The following is an 18,266-nucleotide window of genomic DNA, read 5'->3' as shown; positions in this document are numbered from 1 at the left end:
AAAGGCTTGGTAGCTGTGGCACCTGAACCATGGGAGAAGCCCACCTGCAAGTAAAAGAAAAAGTGAAACACACAAACACACTTTGTGTGCCCTAAAAGAAACAAAACCAACTGAGGTCTGAAAGTAAAAGAGAATTTGACATGCTGGTGGAAGAAAAAGGAAGAATTAAAAAAAAAAGTAAAGTTAGTGAATTAAAAAAAAATTCTAGCCCCAGTCTGTGCCAACACGGACATCTGGCAATCTGTGGAGTTTTAATTACCTCTTTACGCCATAGGCCATATTAAGCAAATTGTCCAGCCTGCAAAGAGAAGGAGGGTCTCTGGGTTAATGCCTCACAGATGGCAAGATCGCTCAATGGAACTATTAATAAGAATGCTCCATTTTCAAAGAAGAAAAGCTCAAAAACTTTCCCCAGTGCTTAGGAGTCTATCCGCTGGTAGTTCCCCCTTTTCCTGCCTCCAACTAAAGTAATTCATGTTCAGGTCAATGCCGGAGTTTAAAGCAAGTGTCTAATGAACCTTCCTTTCTTTCAAGGTCTCAATTAATCCCACTCCCCCCACCTTTCAGAACATTTGTGAGGATTTTATTTTACATTGTGCTGTGAAAATTTTTAAAGAGGGGTGGCATCTTAAGTTGTTCAGCTTTTACTGTAATGAAATTTATGAATAAAGGTCTCTGCTCCAGATTAACAATATAAGCACACACATGCATATCAGAATGGATCTTTTCTCTTAGCCTGGCTACTTTAACTAAATCTTCTTACCACACCCATTTTTTTTTTGATGCGGGGGGAGGTTTGAGGGTTCAGATTTTTAAAAAATTAGCTTACTGTTTACAACCTGAAAGCACCTCCCAGCAAACTGCCATTTTGTTATAGTCTCCTTCACCTTCAGTATCTTACTTGGGGATAAGCTATTCACATCATGGGGCAGTAGTAACCATAGTTTCCACCATTAGAAGCCTGCTGGAAAGGTTTTTTACACAAATACTGCATGTATTCTCACACAAAATAAAAATTAGATGACTTGGACTCTTCATGAAATCACTAACCATTTCATGTTCAGGGGGCATATGGAAGTACACTCCAGAGGCTGATTTTTCTCCTCCTTGTGGCTAGATGGAAGGGCCTACTATTTTCCCATGTGATGTTCGAAAAAGAGAAAGACCTTTTCATTAAAGGGAAGTTGGGACATGGGTGGAATAAAATAACTATTTAGAATTATTATGGGTAGGTCAAGAATATTCTTTTTTTTTTTGCAGTACGCGGGCCTCTCACTGTTGTGGCCCCTCCCATCACGGAGCACAGGCTCCGGACGCACAGGTTCAGCGGCCATGGCTCACAGGCCCAGCCGCTCCGCAGCATGTGGGATCTTCCCGGGCCGGGGCACGAACCCGTGTCCCCTGCATCGGCAGGTGGACTCTCAACCACTGCGCCACCAGGGAAGCCCAAGAATATTCTTATCTCTTGCATAACAGAGGTCAGACTGCCTACATGGTCAAGGTTGGACTGTCTACATGGAGAGAAATCTGCCTTTCAGAAACGTCCCAGGAGAAGGGGAATGCCCCGTTGTACCTGGAGCTTCCTGGGGGTTGGGTACCCAGAGGAAACACTAGTAAGGCTTGGACAAAGTCTTCCTCCTCGTCTTTCCAGAGTCTGCTGACAATGTCAGAGTAAAGGTAACACAGAAGAGAGGATCCCCTCTACCCCCCCCCAACCCAACAGAGTTACCGGCACAAGAAGGAGGAGGGCAGAGGCCAAACCATTCCCTCTGGCAAGGATGTGCCTTCTGGGCTACTCTTTTCTTTGACTTTATTAAAAGCCACTGCCTTAGCTTTAAGTCTAAACTGCTGAATGTGGTCACTTATCTGTGATTAACTCTCGTTGAAACGGAACCTTCTCATTTGGTTAAATGCAGAAATTTTGTTTTGATCAAAGAATCTGAAGATTAATCACGGTCACAGCAGTAGTTTGAAAGGGGGCTTAGAAAAGCTTAGAAAAGTCCAATCATCACATTTTACAGTGGTGGAAACTGAGATTTGGGGGCAATTTCCCACAGTGATTCCTAGAGGCAGAGGTTCTCACCCCGCCCCATGCTTCAGGGCCATGGGCTTCCCTGGCTCTTGTCCAGCTCTCGTGTAGCAGGGCTCTTTCCCCTGTGGGCACGCCTACCTGAACCTCTGAGCCTGGTGGTGAAGTGGGCCAGGGTAGCGCCGGTTGGGGGACTGGTAGAGCTGGGAGAGCAGGGCCTGGCTGGACTTCTGGCTGGGGTTGTTGGCAAACTTCACAGTAATTGGTTCCGTAGCACCACTGGGCTTCTGGCCATTCAGCCCTTTGATTGCTTCTTCTGCCTCAATCCTCTTATCAAACCGGATAAATCCCACCCCTCTGGACACTCCTGGGGAAAGAGAAAGAGCCTTGATAAAGAGTGAACAAACCAAACTGGTAAACATCTCCAGGAAGAGATGCGCTGGGTCCCATGGATTTCCTTGGGGAGTCAGCCCACCTGCGGGGCCAGGGCTGAGCCTGGCTTCCTGAATCTTTCTCACCCATCAAAATGCACCTGCCTGCATTTCTGCCATCATGGCCCTGGACTGTGACTCCTACCCACAGAACACAGGCATCTTTCTCATCTGTCCCTTCCAGCTCCCCCGCCCCACCCTGCTCAGTCCTCAGGTCTCCCTTTAGTTGCTGTAACTGATCACCCACTGTCAGTTGAGAACCTGACAGTGAGAACCTCCAATGTGTCCACCACACCTGGCAACTAAATAATCTATTTGAAAAGCAAACTCTGACCATATTATACCATTTAAAAACATCTTTTATACTTTTTCTGTACCTTTTCAATTTTTTACCTTGTGCATGGTACCCATTCCTCATTGCTCCCTACTCCAAACACAGAAAAACAAATGAAAAAAAACCCCACAAAAATCCCTTCCATAGCTCCATGCTGCATACGGATGAATTCCAGACTGCTTGGCGTGGCATTTAATGTCCCCGATGATCTGGCCCCAACCCCCTGTTGAACCTCGTGTCAGCCATGCTGAACTGCCAGATATTCCTTGAACAGGTTATGTTCTGCCTCAACTCCATGCCTTAGGGTATGTCCTATCCACCTATTCTACAGGATACATCCTATCCACCTAGCATGCTCTGTCCCTCCTTCTTGTCAGATAACTGCAAGTCATCCTCCAAAACTCTGTTCAAACATCACCTCCTTGATGGAAACTTCCTTCCCAACAGTGCCCACCAGGCACAGCAGGCCTTCTCCTGAGCTCTCGTTGGGCAACGGACAGCCCTAGCAGGTACTCATCACACTGGAGTCTTGTATGGGCAGGACTGTGCCACCTTCATCCCTGGTCGCTGGTGTCCCTCTGCGCAGCGTCTGGGGCAGAGCTGCCTTCAGTGAGGGTTTGTTGCATAGTCAAACAATAAACACATGCTAAATGGCTCCCAGGGTGTGTTTTAAATTAGAGTAGGTGGACACCTTCTGTCATCAAAAATGCAGCCTGGGGGTAAGTGGGGGGAGGGATAAATTGGAAGATTGGGATTGACACATACACACTACTATATGTTATACAGATAACTAATAAGGACCTACTGTATAGCACAGGGAACTCTACTCAATACTCTGTAATGGCCTATATGGGAAGAGAATCTTAAAAAGGGTGGATATATGTATTTGTATAACAGATTCACTTTGCTGTACACCTGAAACTAACACAACATTGTAAATCAATTATACTCCAATTAAAAAAAAAATGCAACCTGGGTGCCTTTCTTACTGACAGGTGGTGGCGGGGGTTGCTTTTCTTTATGATGGCCAAAGTATCACAGCACCAGATCCTGGGTTACCCCTGTACTGCTGCTAACTAACTGGACAGAAGTCACATGCCCCACTTTGGACCTCTGTTTTCTCATGCGTGAAATGAGGCAGTGGGAGGTTGCCTCTAACTTTACAATGCTATCATTGGAGACAGAGCTATACATATAGGCTCTTTTCACATACAAAAGTAATGTTATTTGGTTGAGGGTTGAAAGAGACTTTGAAGGTCATTCAACCCCACTCCCAGCTTGATGGCTGAATCCTCTTTACAACTCTGCCAAGTAGTTTAGCTGCTGCTGGAACAATTCCCACGATGGAGATCTCCTACTTCCCAAGATGGCCCATTTTAAATTTCAGCAGTTGATGGATAAAAAGTCTTTCTCTTAGGTCAAAAATCTGTTTACTCATGACCCACATCCTTTTCCCCAAGTAACCACTACCTCTCTGCTCCTATGGGTCACAAGGCACTGGCTGGTGACACTGAGACACAAAATAACGGCAAAAAAATACTTAACCTGTGACTTGATCCACCAGGATTCGTGAGGTGATGATACGGCCATATTGTGAGAAAAGCTGTTCCAGTTCCTTCTGGGTCATGGTTTTGGGAAGGCCGCTAACGTAGAGGTTAGCATCCCTGATTGAGGCAGAGCTTGGACGGGCATATGAGACCTAGGAAAAGGCAAGAGGTGCTAAATCCATTACAGGCAACACCCTCTGAGTAGAGACTGAGTCGACAACTGAGATGACAGCCCCGTGTCTATCATTCTAACTCACAGTGTCAGTTCAAATAACTCTGTAGTTCAGATGTTTAGCTACTTTTGTAATAGTAATGAGAACCAGGAGAACAGCAATAGAGGAACAAGAGGAGAGTTGGTGATAACTTAAAACAAATGCACAGATAAGGGTCTCTAAGTGCAGAACAAAATAGCTACTGTATGGCAGCTGTTTAAATGCAGAACTACCCACGCATGGAGTTCTGAAGATGTACCTCCTGGATGTGGGTGTATAGATGATTTACTGTATCCAACACATAATAATCTTTGAAAAAACCAAAAAAAAAAAAAAAAACTCATGAAATTCTGCTCTGCAGATTTCTTTCCTTGCCAACCCCACCCCACCCCCATCCCCTTCTTGAACACATAAAAGCGATCAGGTTCTCTGCAAGATTTTTTTATGTCCCATCCTTTGCGTTGTTCCAATCTGTTCCCACAAGGTCTGCTCTCGCTGAATGACAAAGTGCTGGTGAAATGGGGCTGAATGAACATCTGCTTGCAAAACTGGATATGTGACCTTGTCATAACATCTGCAAGAATGAGTTGCCTTCTAACTTTGAGGCGGAGCAGATGAAACCACAATAAAAAAAAAATGAGGGCACGATGGAAAGGAGGGAGGGAGAGGGCAGTGGAGAGAGAAGTGAGCCTCACCGATGGTTATAATAAGTTCAACTTTGTAAATCTGTCCTCCCGGATCTCTCAACTGCTTTTTTTTTTTCCCCAAAAAGCTAACACAGAAGTGTAAACAGTTCTGAAATTCCATCTGCAAGAAGCCAAATCTGTAGCAGTACACATAAGCAAAGCAAACCCCAGCAGTCATTAATTTTAGACTTTCATTTACTTATTTATTTATTTTTTAAGAAAACAACATCAGACATTTGAAATATAATTTACAGCTAGTCTAACAAAAGCACTTTCCTGCTAAAGCTATTTCTGGGGCGGTTATGGCTCAGAATAGATGATGAAAACAGTCATTTCAGAGCACATCTGACAATGTTGGACAGGGAGGGACCTATATGCCTTATTAGCATTTTTTAGTTTTATTTAATTTGTATAACCAATTCACAGGACCTGCTAAGACTATAGGGGTGAGTGAGTGAGTATGTGTGTGTGTGTATGTGTGCTCTGCATACACAAAAGCATGTTTGCAAAAGGAATTATACATGTTAAACTGGACTTTTGGCATTAGGAACTAAACCTCCAGCAGGGAAGGAGACCTTGCATCTGAGAATGGGTCTAGCAGCGGATCACGCAGAGGCGTGAAGGATGAGCAGACCCCCTCACCCATGGCACTCTCTCCCTTTCCATGCAGAGATGCCAGGTCCCTTTCTGGGTTCCACACCTAAAAATAGATGTTGACTCAACAGATAAAATGATGTGAGTGACTAATGTGCCTTGCTGGCCTCCTCCTGCCAATGGAGCAAGGCAGCCAGTCTGAGCATTTACCTCTTCTAGAAACTCATGGGTGGCCTCTGTAGGCTCTTTCCCAGCACACAGATGACATGCACAGAGGCCATTTCATGGAGGGTCCCTGTGTGTGTATCTGGGGGTGGGGACTGAAGGACCAAGAATCCCATGTGACTGCCAGGACAGGGCATCACTCTACACAAGGTTCTCCTCCCCCTGTCCTTTCAGGTTATAACTTAGCAGAACTATTTTTTAGGCATGAGGAGGGAGCAGTAGGAAGAGGGAAATAAAAACATCACAGTGACATGTCTATGGTAATGAGGGTCACCCTTGTCTCACCCTTGCCAGTTACTGACAAATTAATTGTCTGAATGATCTTCATGCTCCCCAAAAACAAACCTTCCCACCTCTATGCTTTTGTTCACAGGGAACATTTTTCCACCTACTTCCTCAGGTCCTAATCCTACTCTTTCTAAGGCCCAGACCAAATGCTACCTTCTCTAGACAGCTTTTCCTAATCTTGCCTCCTCCTAAAAATCCCCCTCGCAGTGCTCTCGATGAGCCGCGCCCATGGCACTTAAGCCATCTGACCTTGATTTTCCATCTCTCTATCTAGTCTGCTGATCTCCTTGAGGTCATGGCTTGTGTATGTGTGTCTTATTCATCTCTGTGGTTCTAGCTCCCAACACAGAGCCCGATACTTGCAGGGTGCTTAACACCCACTGAAAGAGTGAATGAACACCCACGGATCATAATGAATGACTTGGGCATTAATGGCTCTTTGGGTTAATTGCAGCTTGGATTCCTCCACTTAAGGGGATCGCTGAGAGTTAGGCGTTCTGTTTTCCTACTAAGTCATAGCTGTGTTTTCCTACTAAGCTAAGAGCTAAGAGACATGTTTCCCATTCTCCAGTATCTGGGGTTGGAAGGACTAAATCTTGTTCGAGAACTAGATTTAGAGGCCTCTCTTAGCAAGCATTTCCTGAGGATCTACTATGAGCCAGGCGTAGTGCTGTATGCTGGGGATACACAACAAGCAAGAACAGACATGGTCTCTTGCCCTAAAGGACTTCCAAGTCCAACAGGGGCAACAGACAACACACAGCAGGTACTCAATAAATAAGTTGAATGGAAGAATGGTGCATATATGGACCCGTTATCATAATGCCATAAGATGTGTGCCATTCCAGGGCTGTATGTTTGGGGCTGGAACATAGAGAAGGGGAGGCTAGTCTCCCTTTTAATTAAGGGTTAAAAGGGCCAGGAAGGAGACAGAGCTGAGGTGAGACTGGTGGTGAGGCAGGTCGTATCACAGTGTGTGGTGGGGTCAGGGAGGGCCTGATGATAGCCCTCCTCTGTTGTGAGGACAAAAGAGATGATGAAGGTCAAGGGCTTAGCGCAGTGCCTGCCTGGCACCCAATAAATGCACAATGCATAGTAATGACCTTGATCCCCTTATTTTTGTGCAGCTAGAGCTGGGGTACAGGGGAGAGCAGGCTGGGGACAGATCTGCTAGGGAAAAGGAGCTGGAACTGGAAAATCAAAACCATTTCCCCAAAAGAGGATTCTGACAGAGGCAGAATCTCAGAGAGGGAGAATTACTGTGACAGACCCCAGTCACTGAGCAGTGACACATCCCTAGGGTGAACAGCACCTCAACCATTCACCAAGCCTAAATCCCGCTTAGTTTTTCTCCTCTTTTTGGAAACTTAGGTCTATTGTTCTCTTAGTTCCCTGTCTAGGAAACCTGCAGAAGTGGGAGCGGGCGAAAAACAACAGGAAAAGGATCTTCCCACATTCAACATGCAAATGCTTGCCCCAGTGTTGAAACTTTTCAAGTTTCTTCATACATTTATTAACCCCTAACTGACTGACTACAGGTGTCAGGCCCTTTGTTAGGCTGAAACATTTCTAAAAAAATCGCTGACTTTTAGCCCCTCCAGAGAGTCCGCCATGGCTGGCTTATTAACCCCACTAGAACCCGAGCCTTCCAACGCTGGAAGAAGTGCCCTAAAGAACCCTGTGCCTCAGACCATCAGGATCCTGCTCACTTCTTTCATCCAGCACCTCTGAACACAAGACTGGTATTTCTACGCCCGCACCAATCTTGCTCTGGAGCTCAGGAGCTGGAGTGGGGAGATGACCCCCCTCTCTCTGGGTAAGGGTGGCCCAAAGGCAGGTGACTGTACAAATGATCTTGATGGAAGATTTGCAGTCACTCCAAACTCCTTATCCCTCCCCATCCCTGCAGGCTCACAGCAACCCCTACTCTCTGCAAGGCTGACAGTACAGCACGGGGCTTATGAGACATGGGCTGGCTCCAGTACTCACTAGCTTTGTGACCTTGGGCAAGTAATTTGATCTCCATAAGTCTGTTTCTTTACTGGTAAAAAGGGGAACAATTCTCCTTTGATGGGTTATTGTAAAGAATTAAGACGACAGACTTAATGTGTCTAGCACATACCTAGAATTTAGTATCAACTTGGTAAATATTATTCTGTGATGACTCAGATAGGCTTTTGTGGGTCAGTCTGGGACTAGCCCCCATTGGGGCACACCTTCCAATTTTACCACACAAGCAAACATCTGGAACACTACCAGCAAGCGCCTATAAAGCACTGTCCTCCTCCATCAGACTGGTGGGGGTCTGGATCATCCTTTATCACTTCGCAGCCATGAATTTCCTTTAGCACATTCCTACAGATTCCGCTGCCTCACATCCACAAAGTACTTTCCACTTTCCAAAATGACTTTACAAGGCTGTTCTCTGCGGTAAGGCAGGCATTGTCATTCATCACTGATGGGGCAGCAGGACCAGGGCTGGGGCTGCCCCTTGCGACACAGCACTCACAGGTTCCTTCACCTGCTCACAGCCAGGGCTTGGCAGGGTGGGAGGAACAGCACGGCCTGGGGAAAAGCTTTCCTGAGTCACCAGGCAACACCTTGGTCCTTGTCTGTCCCGCCATGGTACAGAAAAAGAGAGCAGTTGGAAAGCATGATAAAGACGTGATCTTGGGTGCTATGAGGAGGGTAAGATGAGAGGAAAGGGGCTTCTTTAGGAAAACACTGGTATTAGAAGATGAGAGTTCATTCATTCCTCCCCTTCTTGAACACTTACTGTGTGCCAGGCCCTGTGCTGGGAGAGTTTTTGCTTTGAGAGTTCCACAGTCTGGTGAGGGAAGTAATCAAACAAGTGGAGAGTGTAATACAGAGGGCTGCTCCTGACAGGGGGAGACTCGTTTCCCACGCCCGGCGTTTCCTCCCATGCGGAGGATATGCCCCCTGGAGTAACAGTCCAGGCCTCTTTGTACCCCTGCAGCCCCTCTTTTCTGGGGAGGTGGAGCAGTGGCTCTGAATAGGCTTCAACAAGGGAAATGAGCAGGTGTGCCTCAGACTCTGTCTGTTTTCTCCCTTCTGGGAGCCAGATGCCAGCCGGAAGCCCACTTTCTACTCCAGGCTCTAAGTTCTATGGGAGCCGCCGATGCTTTCCTGTGGGGAGGCCTATGGGGTCCAGAGCACCTGTGACACAGTATGTCAATCTGTCAAAGTGTGGGGTGTTAGGAAGCCCGTTGAGTCCACGGAATCCATCTGGGCCTTAATCATTAATAAAGAACTTAGGATTCCATAAGTTTTTCTCTTTTTGTCTTATCTCTCAATTGGTGTAAAACTTGGATGTACAAATAAGGGTGACAGGTGATGCTGGTGAACTCAGCAGAAAGCATTATCCTTGAAATCTGTTTCACAGAAACTTGATGTTGGAAGTGACCTCAAAAGTTCAGGGCAGGGCTTCCCTGGTGGCGCAGTGGTTGAGAGTCCGCCTGCCAATGCAGGGGACACGGGTTCGTGTCCCGGTCTGGGAAGGTCCCACATGCCGTGGAGTGGCTAGGCCCGTGAGACATAGGCACTGAGCCTGTGCGTCTGGAGCCTGTGCTCCGCAACGGGAGAGGCCACAACAGTGAGAGGCCCGCGTACCGCAAAAAAAAAAAAAAAAAAAAAAAAAAAAAGAAAGTTCAGGTCAGGATGTAAGACAGCTGGCCAACCACCTTACACATTTCCAAAGACAGGAAGCTCACTACCTTACGAGGCATGCTACACCATCACTGGCCATCACTGATTATTGGAAAGTTCTTCCTTCTGCTGAGTTCAAACCTGCCTCCCCTGTAGCTTCCAACCTTCTCCTATTTCTATTCTGGCTCCACACACTAGGACCATCCTTCCTGTCCTCAACACCCCTTATCTTGTGGGTCTCACTGATAGGTGATAGAGCATCAGTCAACTATATTTTGAGACAGGTCACTCCAAGGAGTTTCTCATTTATGTTACTTTAACTGAAATGGAGTATCTATTCTGGAATGGAGCCAGGGGTTAAGAGCAAGAGTTTTGGGGTTAAAGAGATGTAGATTTAAATCCTAATCGCTTACTAGCTATAAATGGTAAGCCTTGAGGTAAGTCACTTACACTTTCTGAGCTGTATCACTTGAATAACCTAGTTGAGAAGCTTTCTAATAGAGTTATTAGAGCGTTAAACAAGCTAATGCATATACGATTCTTAGGCACTATGCCCGGCACACAGTAAGTGCTCAATAAATAGTGGCTTGGATACAATTGTTGTGTACTTAGGCCTTATGTCAGACACTGGGGGTACAAAGATGAATACAACAGTCGCTGACATGTAGGACTATTAGTCTAGCAGAGGAGACACACTCCTTTCAGAAGATCAGGCTGAAGATTTTCCCCTGTCTGCTGTAACACGGTACTCTCTGAGTGAGCAGAAACTCCCTAGAGCAAACAGATCCCTGGGGACAGACATTCCAGAGAGACCAGGAGGATGGCAGCAGAGAACAGACTCTGGTGCTTCCAGGGCCTTCTAGGAGCACACCCTCCCTGGGACTTCTGATCCCACTACCAGGAGCTGGGAAAGAAGAAAGAAGCCAGCTGGCTCCTAGAAACAAGAGTTTTCATTGTGAGGATCAGCTCACCCCTGTGCCTGTGGCTGCAGCCCTGCCCACAGGCAGGACAGGTGTCTGCTTATGTGGCCCCACTCCTCGTACTTCCCCTACCCACCACCTGATATATGATCTATGATTGATATGATATTCTTTTATCATGGGCAACCTGATGGTAATGTTTCTAATGAGTTCTGATTGTGCTACTTGTTGCTGCTCAAAACCTTCAGTGTTCCTCCAGCACCTTGTGATGGAAGCTCAAATCCCTTACCTGAGCATCCAAGGCCCTCTGGGATCTGGCACAGCCTCTCATCTCCTGCTAACCCCTCTAAGCACCCTATGCCTCAATTCAAACAAAATGTCTCTGGTTCTTACTATCTGCTCATCCTCGTGGCAAAATGAACTCCTGCCCATCCTTCCAGGCCCAGCCTGAGTGCCACCTCCTCCATGAAGCCCAGGCACAAATGACTGCTCTCTCCTTGGACTCTACAGATGATACACGTTTCAGTGGCAGCAGCTATCACACCCTGCCTCCCATCACAGCCATCTGTGCTAACACCTCATCTGCCCAAATAGTCTGAGCATTCTAGCGGTCTCTGCAGACCCGCTGTGGCATCTAGTCTCAAAGCCTTACATAGGGCAGGAGCGCAATAACATTCTCTGAATTGAAACAAAATGTGTAATATACTGTATGTAATGCATTTTAGCTCCTTTCCCAGGCACTGACTCTGACGTGGAGAAGGAGCTAGAGGGAACCACAGATTTGAAGCGTATCCAAGAATATCATGAGAGTACTTCTGGCACAGAGTACGCTGGATAAATAATTCTTTAAAAAAATGGTGTGGTGATAAAATTCGTGTGCCTTAAAACTTCTTTTACAAAGTCCATCTAATTATCAAGGGGGATTATTGGTATCAGGACCTTGTTGTCTGTCTAGTGACCCCCAGAAGGGAGAGATGTGCTAAAGGTTTTATGGCCTGGTTAGCAGAAGAGCTGGTCTCAGACTCAGGGTTTAAGATACCGAGTCTCTTCACTAAACTTCAACTCCTGAATCTTGCTATACTGGTAAGACTGCTGTGGTCACTTGGAAGCTCCATGATACTTTCCACTACACAAAGTAAGACTTAGATTCGTTCTTTATGTATCTCTGAAACATGTAGATGGGAAAAAGTCTTCCCCTCTCCCCATGTAATTTTTACCTTAGGGGTAACCCTATTCGCTACCGTCTTCATGCTGGGGAGCATTACTCAAGCAATCCACTATAAGCCAGGACTTCCTACAAGTGAGATATTATTAGTTCCATTTTCCAGACGACAAACTCTGGCTCAGTGAGCTCAAGTACTTGTCCAAGGTCACACAGCTGAACTAAGACAAAGCTGGATATGACTAAGTTCTGGGATCTTTCCACTATGCCAGGCTATCGTGGACAGTGAAATAGAAGCCGTGTACTTGGCACAAACTGCTACTTTCCCTGGAAAGTTACCAAGCTGGAGAGATCGTGCTATAATATTTTATTAGTTAGACTTAAAGTTGGAAGGAATCATTCTGTAGATGAGGAAGTAAGTCCAGAGAAATCAACTAAGTTGTCCAAGGTCATCCTAGTAGTTTCTAACGGAGCTGGACCGGACTCACCATCTGAACTCAGAGCTCTTTTGAATGGACAGCAAGGGGAAAGGGGAGAGGGATGTGGCTCTATGACCTTTGACAGACCAGCTGATCTGCTCTGGGGCTTCATGGTAACCATGGAGAAGTGATCCTTTATTCCCCAGGGCCGCTGATGTTCTAGGCCAGCATTGTCCAACAGAACTTTCTGGGATCAAGAAAACGTTCTAGATCTGTGCTGTCCAACATGGTAGCCACCAGCTACAGGTGGCTATTGAGTACTTCAAACATGCCTAGTGTGACTGAGGAACTGAACTTTTCATTTAATTTTAATTATTTTAAACTCAGATGTAAAGAGCCATAAATGGCTAGTGGCTACTAGACAGAACAGCTCGAGGCCCAGGAACAACACAAAGTTATAGCATCTCAGAGCTAGAAGGAACCTTTAGAATCATATAGTCAGACTCCGGTCTGGTATAGGAATCCCTCTAAGTCACCCCTAATGACTCCATTTGCATGTGTCTGACAATCAGGGACTCACTACCACCCAAGGCAAATGACAGACACATAGATTCTTTTTCTAGATTCTTGACATATAGGATTGAGCTTCAGAGTCACTTTTTCTTCTCTCTAGAGAATGGAAAAGCAACCATTGTGGAGTGAATATGTGAGTGCAGCACCGTTTGGCCATCTTCCTCATTTGCCTCTGGACAACCCTTAGAGCATCTGGTCTTTTCAAAACGTGGAGCTGAGAAATGGAGACAAGACACCAGGGATGGGTTGACCAGAGTGGACAAGAAAGGACCACTGTTTCCTGGGATCTGGAGTCCACAGTTCTCCTAAGACACCTGGGGTGTGCTGAGTTTTTTTTTTAAGCAGCTCACATCACACTGTGGGATCTTTTACACTTGTAGACAGCTAAAGCCCCCAAGCCTCATTCCACACACTTCTGAAAACTTAAGTGTCCTTGTAACCTGCGCTTGACCAATTTCTTTTGTAACCCAGACACAGGACACTGTGGATGACCTTTAAGATACTGGGAACATAAGAGCCTCGCTGGGCAGAGTAAGGGAACTGTATTTCCATCTCTCAAACTCCTACACCTGTAACTGAAATTAATCACTCAGCGGAAGTTAACAGGGCGCTAGGAAGCAAAGCAGCCAAACGGAATGTGTCACAGGAGAGAAAGTGCCTGGTACAACTGGGGTAGACGGGTCTCCCGTTTCCACTGGTGTTGCCACCCCCTCCCTTCACTCCTCGGGGATTCAGTGATCCAGTCGCCCCTGCTGACCTTGGCAGGGAAGCATTCCCACACCGGCTCTGACTACAGCCATAATGGGGGAGGAGAGAAAATGCCTTTTTATTATTAACGAGACGGAGGGAGGTAGTCTATCATTTCTGGGTGGGGTGATATCTGCCAGCAGAAAATGATCTGCTAACTCTCCGGGAAGCATTAAGAGCAGTGATAGGAGAAATAATTGCTTATGCCAAGAGCAAAGAAAAGAGGCCTCAGCGGAATGGAGGCCTTTAGCAAGGCAGGTGGATTGCGGGCGCGCGGAGGGAGGGAGGTGAGGCTCCCTGATGACCCCTGGCAAGAGAAAGAAGCAGGAGGGGCAAACTGGAAACTGCAAAACTCAAGTGTGGAAAGATCCCCCGGAGGCACCGTTAGTGCTATTAGAAGAATAACGCGAAAATGGAGAAATGGCTAAGCAACATCGGAGCAAGAGGCTGAAATAAAGGAGCTGCTCTCCTTTCCGGAGAAGCGAGGCTTTTTCCCCTTCCGAAAAGCCTTCACTCAGGCACCTTCCCCTCCTCTAGCTCTGCTCCCCCTGGAACCTGGCTGTTGCCTCGTGATAAAGCTTCTCTTTTACTCTCTCACCTTCTCTCCTGACTGAGTGCCAACCCTCCTGGGTTCGGTCACAGTGGCAGGAACAGCTTTTTTGTCCCCTCCTCCCGACCTAATCCTGAAATCACTCACACCTCCAGTTTGCACAAGAACTGTGCTCTGGGAATGCTTTCTTTAAATTCATATGTTTATAATTTGAGTAATAGTTTAATGCAATGATTAGGAAAAGAAAAGCCACAACATCATTTGTAAATGTAATGCAATGAGAAAAGGAAGGAAAAATATAAAAACGTTAATAGCATGGAGCTGGGAATGTCTGACATTGCCTTCATTACATGATAATGAATTTTCCGAATTATTTTTAAATAAGCCTGCTTTGCTTTTAAAATGAGTCAAAAAAGCTCCTAACAGAGCTGAGGAAAACCAAAGTCTAAGGCTGACAAAAAACTAGCACAGCAGCCTGCAAGCCTCTGGTTTCGTTCAGTCAAACAACCTAAGTGACGCACCAGTGCCAGATGAACCTACTTGGAGCTTTACTTTGATCAGATCCCTCTCCTGCTCAAACTGTGCACAGCTCTCTACTCCGGCTCCTCTACCCCAATCAAGTGGGAACCCCTGCAGCCCTGTGGCAGTCCCCATCTCACCGCATTAGAGGCGCTCCTTCACATGTTTGTGGCTCCCGTGAGAGACGAGTTTCCAGAGGCAGAGCAGTGAACGCTTCTCTAATCCTGGTCCTCAAACTCAGGTTAAAACCCAAACAGGTGTCCCACTGCACGGAAAGGGTTAGGATCCTACATCCTCAAATCCCATTCTGGATCACTTTTTACTGAAGGCTCTCAGTGTAACTTGTATATCAATCCAAACTTTTGGTAAACATATCCCTCTTTTGAAGCTACTACAGAACCATCTACTTTTCTTTGTTCCTAATTAATGCAACACAGAGCTGGACTACTGCAACTGCATTCAACAGAGCGCTTCTTAGAAAGAGGCTGGAATTCAGAAGCTGCTCTTGTAAATGCCCTGCAGAGGTTCAGGACTGCGACAGGCATCCACTGCGGGGTCCAGGAGTACTGGGGATCATCTTCCAGAACCCACAGCCATTTTGCTCAGTGCTTCTCAGCGTCTAAAGTGATCTCTGTTGGAGACAAACAGGGGGTTGGAAGCTAAACAGCACTTCCAAGGCCCTAAACAGGGCAAATAATCCCCACTGGGTTTATGGTTGAAATGCTGAGAAAAGACCCAATTTTGGGTCTTTGGCAGCCTAGTCAGTGTAAGCCCATGCATGGTCCATACCCCATGCCTCTCTTTTTTTTTTTTTTTTTTTTTTTGGATACGCAGGCCTCTCACTGCTGTGGCCTCTCCTGTTGCGGAGCACAGGCTCCGGACGCGCAAGCTCAGCGGCCATGGCTCACGGGCCCAGCCGCTCTGCGGCATGTGGGATCCTCCCAGACCGGGGCACGAACCCATGTCCCCTGCATCGGCAGGCGGGCTCTCAACCACTGCACCACCAGGGAAGCGGCCCCCATGCCTCTCTGACTCACACGGATGGAAGAATCTCCAGGGCACTGCCATCCCTATGTCACCGAAGTCCTAGGACCTAGCTCAGGGCCTGCAAAGCAGGGGTCTCAGAAGATACGATCTGAAGTCAGATCTGTCTCCTGATTGATGGCAGAAGCCCCGAACCACAAGTCTGTTTACTGAAGAACCCGGAGGAGCCATGCAATTCATCTGTTTGCTTTTTATATATCTTCCCTCACCAGGGAGTATAACCCATGTGTGTACAGAACCAAATACACACCCACACACTCACAGATGCATGTGCCGCTGAGCAAGCAGGCAGTGAGACATTCCCACACTGACGACCTATTGCCAGAGTTATTTTTAAAACATTTTTTTCTTATTCCAAATCTCTCTTACTAACTGTGTGATCCTGGATAAGTCTCTTAACCTCTTTGGGCCTCAGTTTCCTCAATTGTATAAAGGAGAGAATCACTATTTTAAGAATCAGAGCTGATGTGTGTAAAGCATCTAGCCCTAGGGAGGCTTCAAGGGTTAAATGTTATTAAACATGCGTAGCGGTTAGAATACTGTTGGACACAGAGTAAATGCTCAATATAAGGTATCATTACTATCATTATTATTATTATTTCCTTTCCAGCTCATGCTCACATATTAAGTAGCTCCTCTTCTGGAAGAATCTTTCACGGCACCTTTGGATGCTAACTCAGCTCAACTGCTGGCCACCTGTGTGCCTTCGGACAAGTCAATTCATCTCTGAGCCTAATCTCCAAGAGGCGTGGGAACCTGGCCACTTTCTCCCACTAAAGAAGTTATAATCCAAAGAACAATTCCTCTGCAGTCATGTGTTTGCAAACATGTACTAGATGGCTCCAAGGAGATCTCTGTAATGCATGTTTCCATTGAAGATACTTGTTTTTTTTCCCCAGATAGGCAAGTTATCTGCAGTCATCCACACTACTTAGAGGGGCTTATTTAAAGAAGCATTCTCTTTCTCTGCTTTGATGCTGTATCTATGCTAAGATTGTATTCTCCTTGAGGACAGGGGCCCGGTCTTGCCCTCCAGGTGCCCTCAGTATTCACACACAGTCACATTACATCCCTCTTAATAAAGGGGAAACGAACATTTGTTAACAGGGAACCATCATTTGTGGGCACCTTCTACTAGCAGCCTAGTAATGAATCATTCACTTTCAAAATGCAAAATAGTGTTTGTGTATTTAAATTTGAGTTCAGAGGCTGCAAACTGCTTCTCCGTAAGTCATCTCTTAAGTTTTGTTTGTCCCAGCAATCCCACTACTGGGCATATACCCTGAGAAAAGCATAATTCAAAAAGAGTCATGTACCAAAATGTTCATTGCAGCTCTATTTACAATAGCCAGGACATGGAAGCAACCTAAGTGTCCATCAACAGATGAATGGATAAAGAAGATGTGGCACATATATACAATGGAATATTACTCAGCCATAAAAGAAACGAAATTGAGTTATTTGTAGTGAGGTGGATGGACCTAGAGTCTGTCATACAGCGTGAAGTAAGTCAGAAAGAGAAAAACAAATACCGCATGCTAACACATATATATGCAATCTAAGAAAAAAAATGTCATGAAGAACCTAGGGGTAAGACGGGAATAAAGACACAGACCTACTAGAAAATGGACTTGAGGGTATGTGGCGTGGGAAGGGTAAACTGTGACAAAGTGAGAGAGTGGCATGGACATATATACACTACCAAACGTAAGGTAGATAGCTAGTAGGAAGCAGCCGCATAGCACAGGGAGATCAGCTCGGTGCTTTGTGACCACCTAGAGGGGTGGGATAGGGAGGGTGGGAGGGAGGGAGACGCAAGAGGGAAGAGATATGGGAACATATGTATATGTATAACTGATTCACTTTGTTATAAAGCAGAAACTAACACACCATTGTAAAGCAATTACACTCCAATAAAGATGTTAAAAAAAATTTTTTTGTTTGGCTTGCCTACATAATGCTCTAAAATTCTTTGAGTTGGTTTTTAACCTTTAAAAATTGGGAGATTTGGCATAAAATATCTAGCTTTTGGTTTCTATTGAGTAAGTGGAAGATCTGACAATGATCTGGGTTTAAATAATCAGTAGTAGAGGAAGAACAGCTGCCCCTTTTAGTGCTCTCCAGCCCACTATAGTCTCCACTACTCCCTCAGGGCTTTCTAGAACTATCCCTGAATCTAGCTGTTCATCACTAACCTTCAAAGCTTAGGAATTAACTCTTGGTTTGCCTGCATCTATGTTGTACATTACATTTGAAGTCGTGTGTTTTGCAGGAAGCAAAAGGAGGGACAGACTTGACCGAAGTTTGCAAACACGTACTA

General features: G+C 46.0%; 1 protein-coding gene across 9 annotated transcripts in view; it reads right to left on the bottom strand.

The window, feature by feature from the left end:
* ELAVL4 (ELAV like RNA binding protein 4) overlaps positions 1–18,266 on the bottom strand; it is a 154,857-nt gene that overhangs the window by 5,684 nt on the left and 130,907 nt on the right. For 8 of the 9 annotated variants that reach the window (XM_032639156.1, XM_032639185.1, XM_032639204.1 and 5 more), the window contains exons 4-6: positions 4,340–4,493; positions 2,171–2,396; positions 260–298 (exon numbers count right to left, since the gene is read on the bottom strand). In XM_032639156.1, coding sequence (XP_032495047.1) covers positions 260–298; positions 2,171–2,396; positions 4,340–4,493 — 419 coding nt within the window. The remainder of the gene's footprint in view (positions 1–259; positions 299–2,170; positions 2,397–4,339; positions 4,494–18,266) is intronic. The other variant, XM_032639214.1, reaches the window with a different exon arrangement.

The sequence above is a fragment of the Phocoena sinus genome, chromosome 1 (assembly GCF_008692025.1).
Source record: "Phocoena sinus isolate mPhoSin1 chromosome 1, mPhoSin1.pri, whole genome shotgun sequence".
In the NCBI taxonomy this organism is placed as follows: Eukaryota; Metazoa; Chordata; class Mammalia; order Artiodactyla; family Phocoenidae; genus Phocoena; species Phocoena sinus.
Note: the sequence above shows the minus strand (reverse complement) of the source record. Positions and strands in the feature narration are given on the sequence as shown.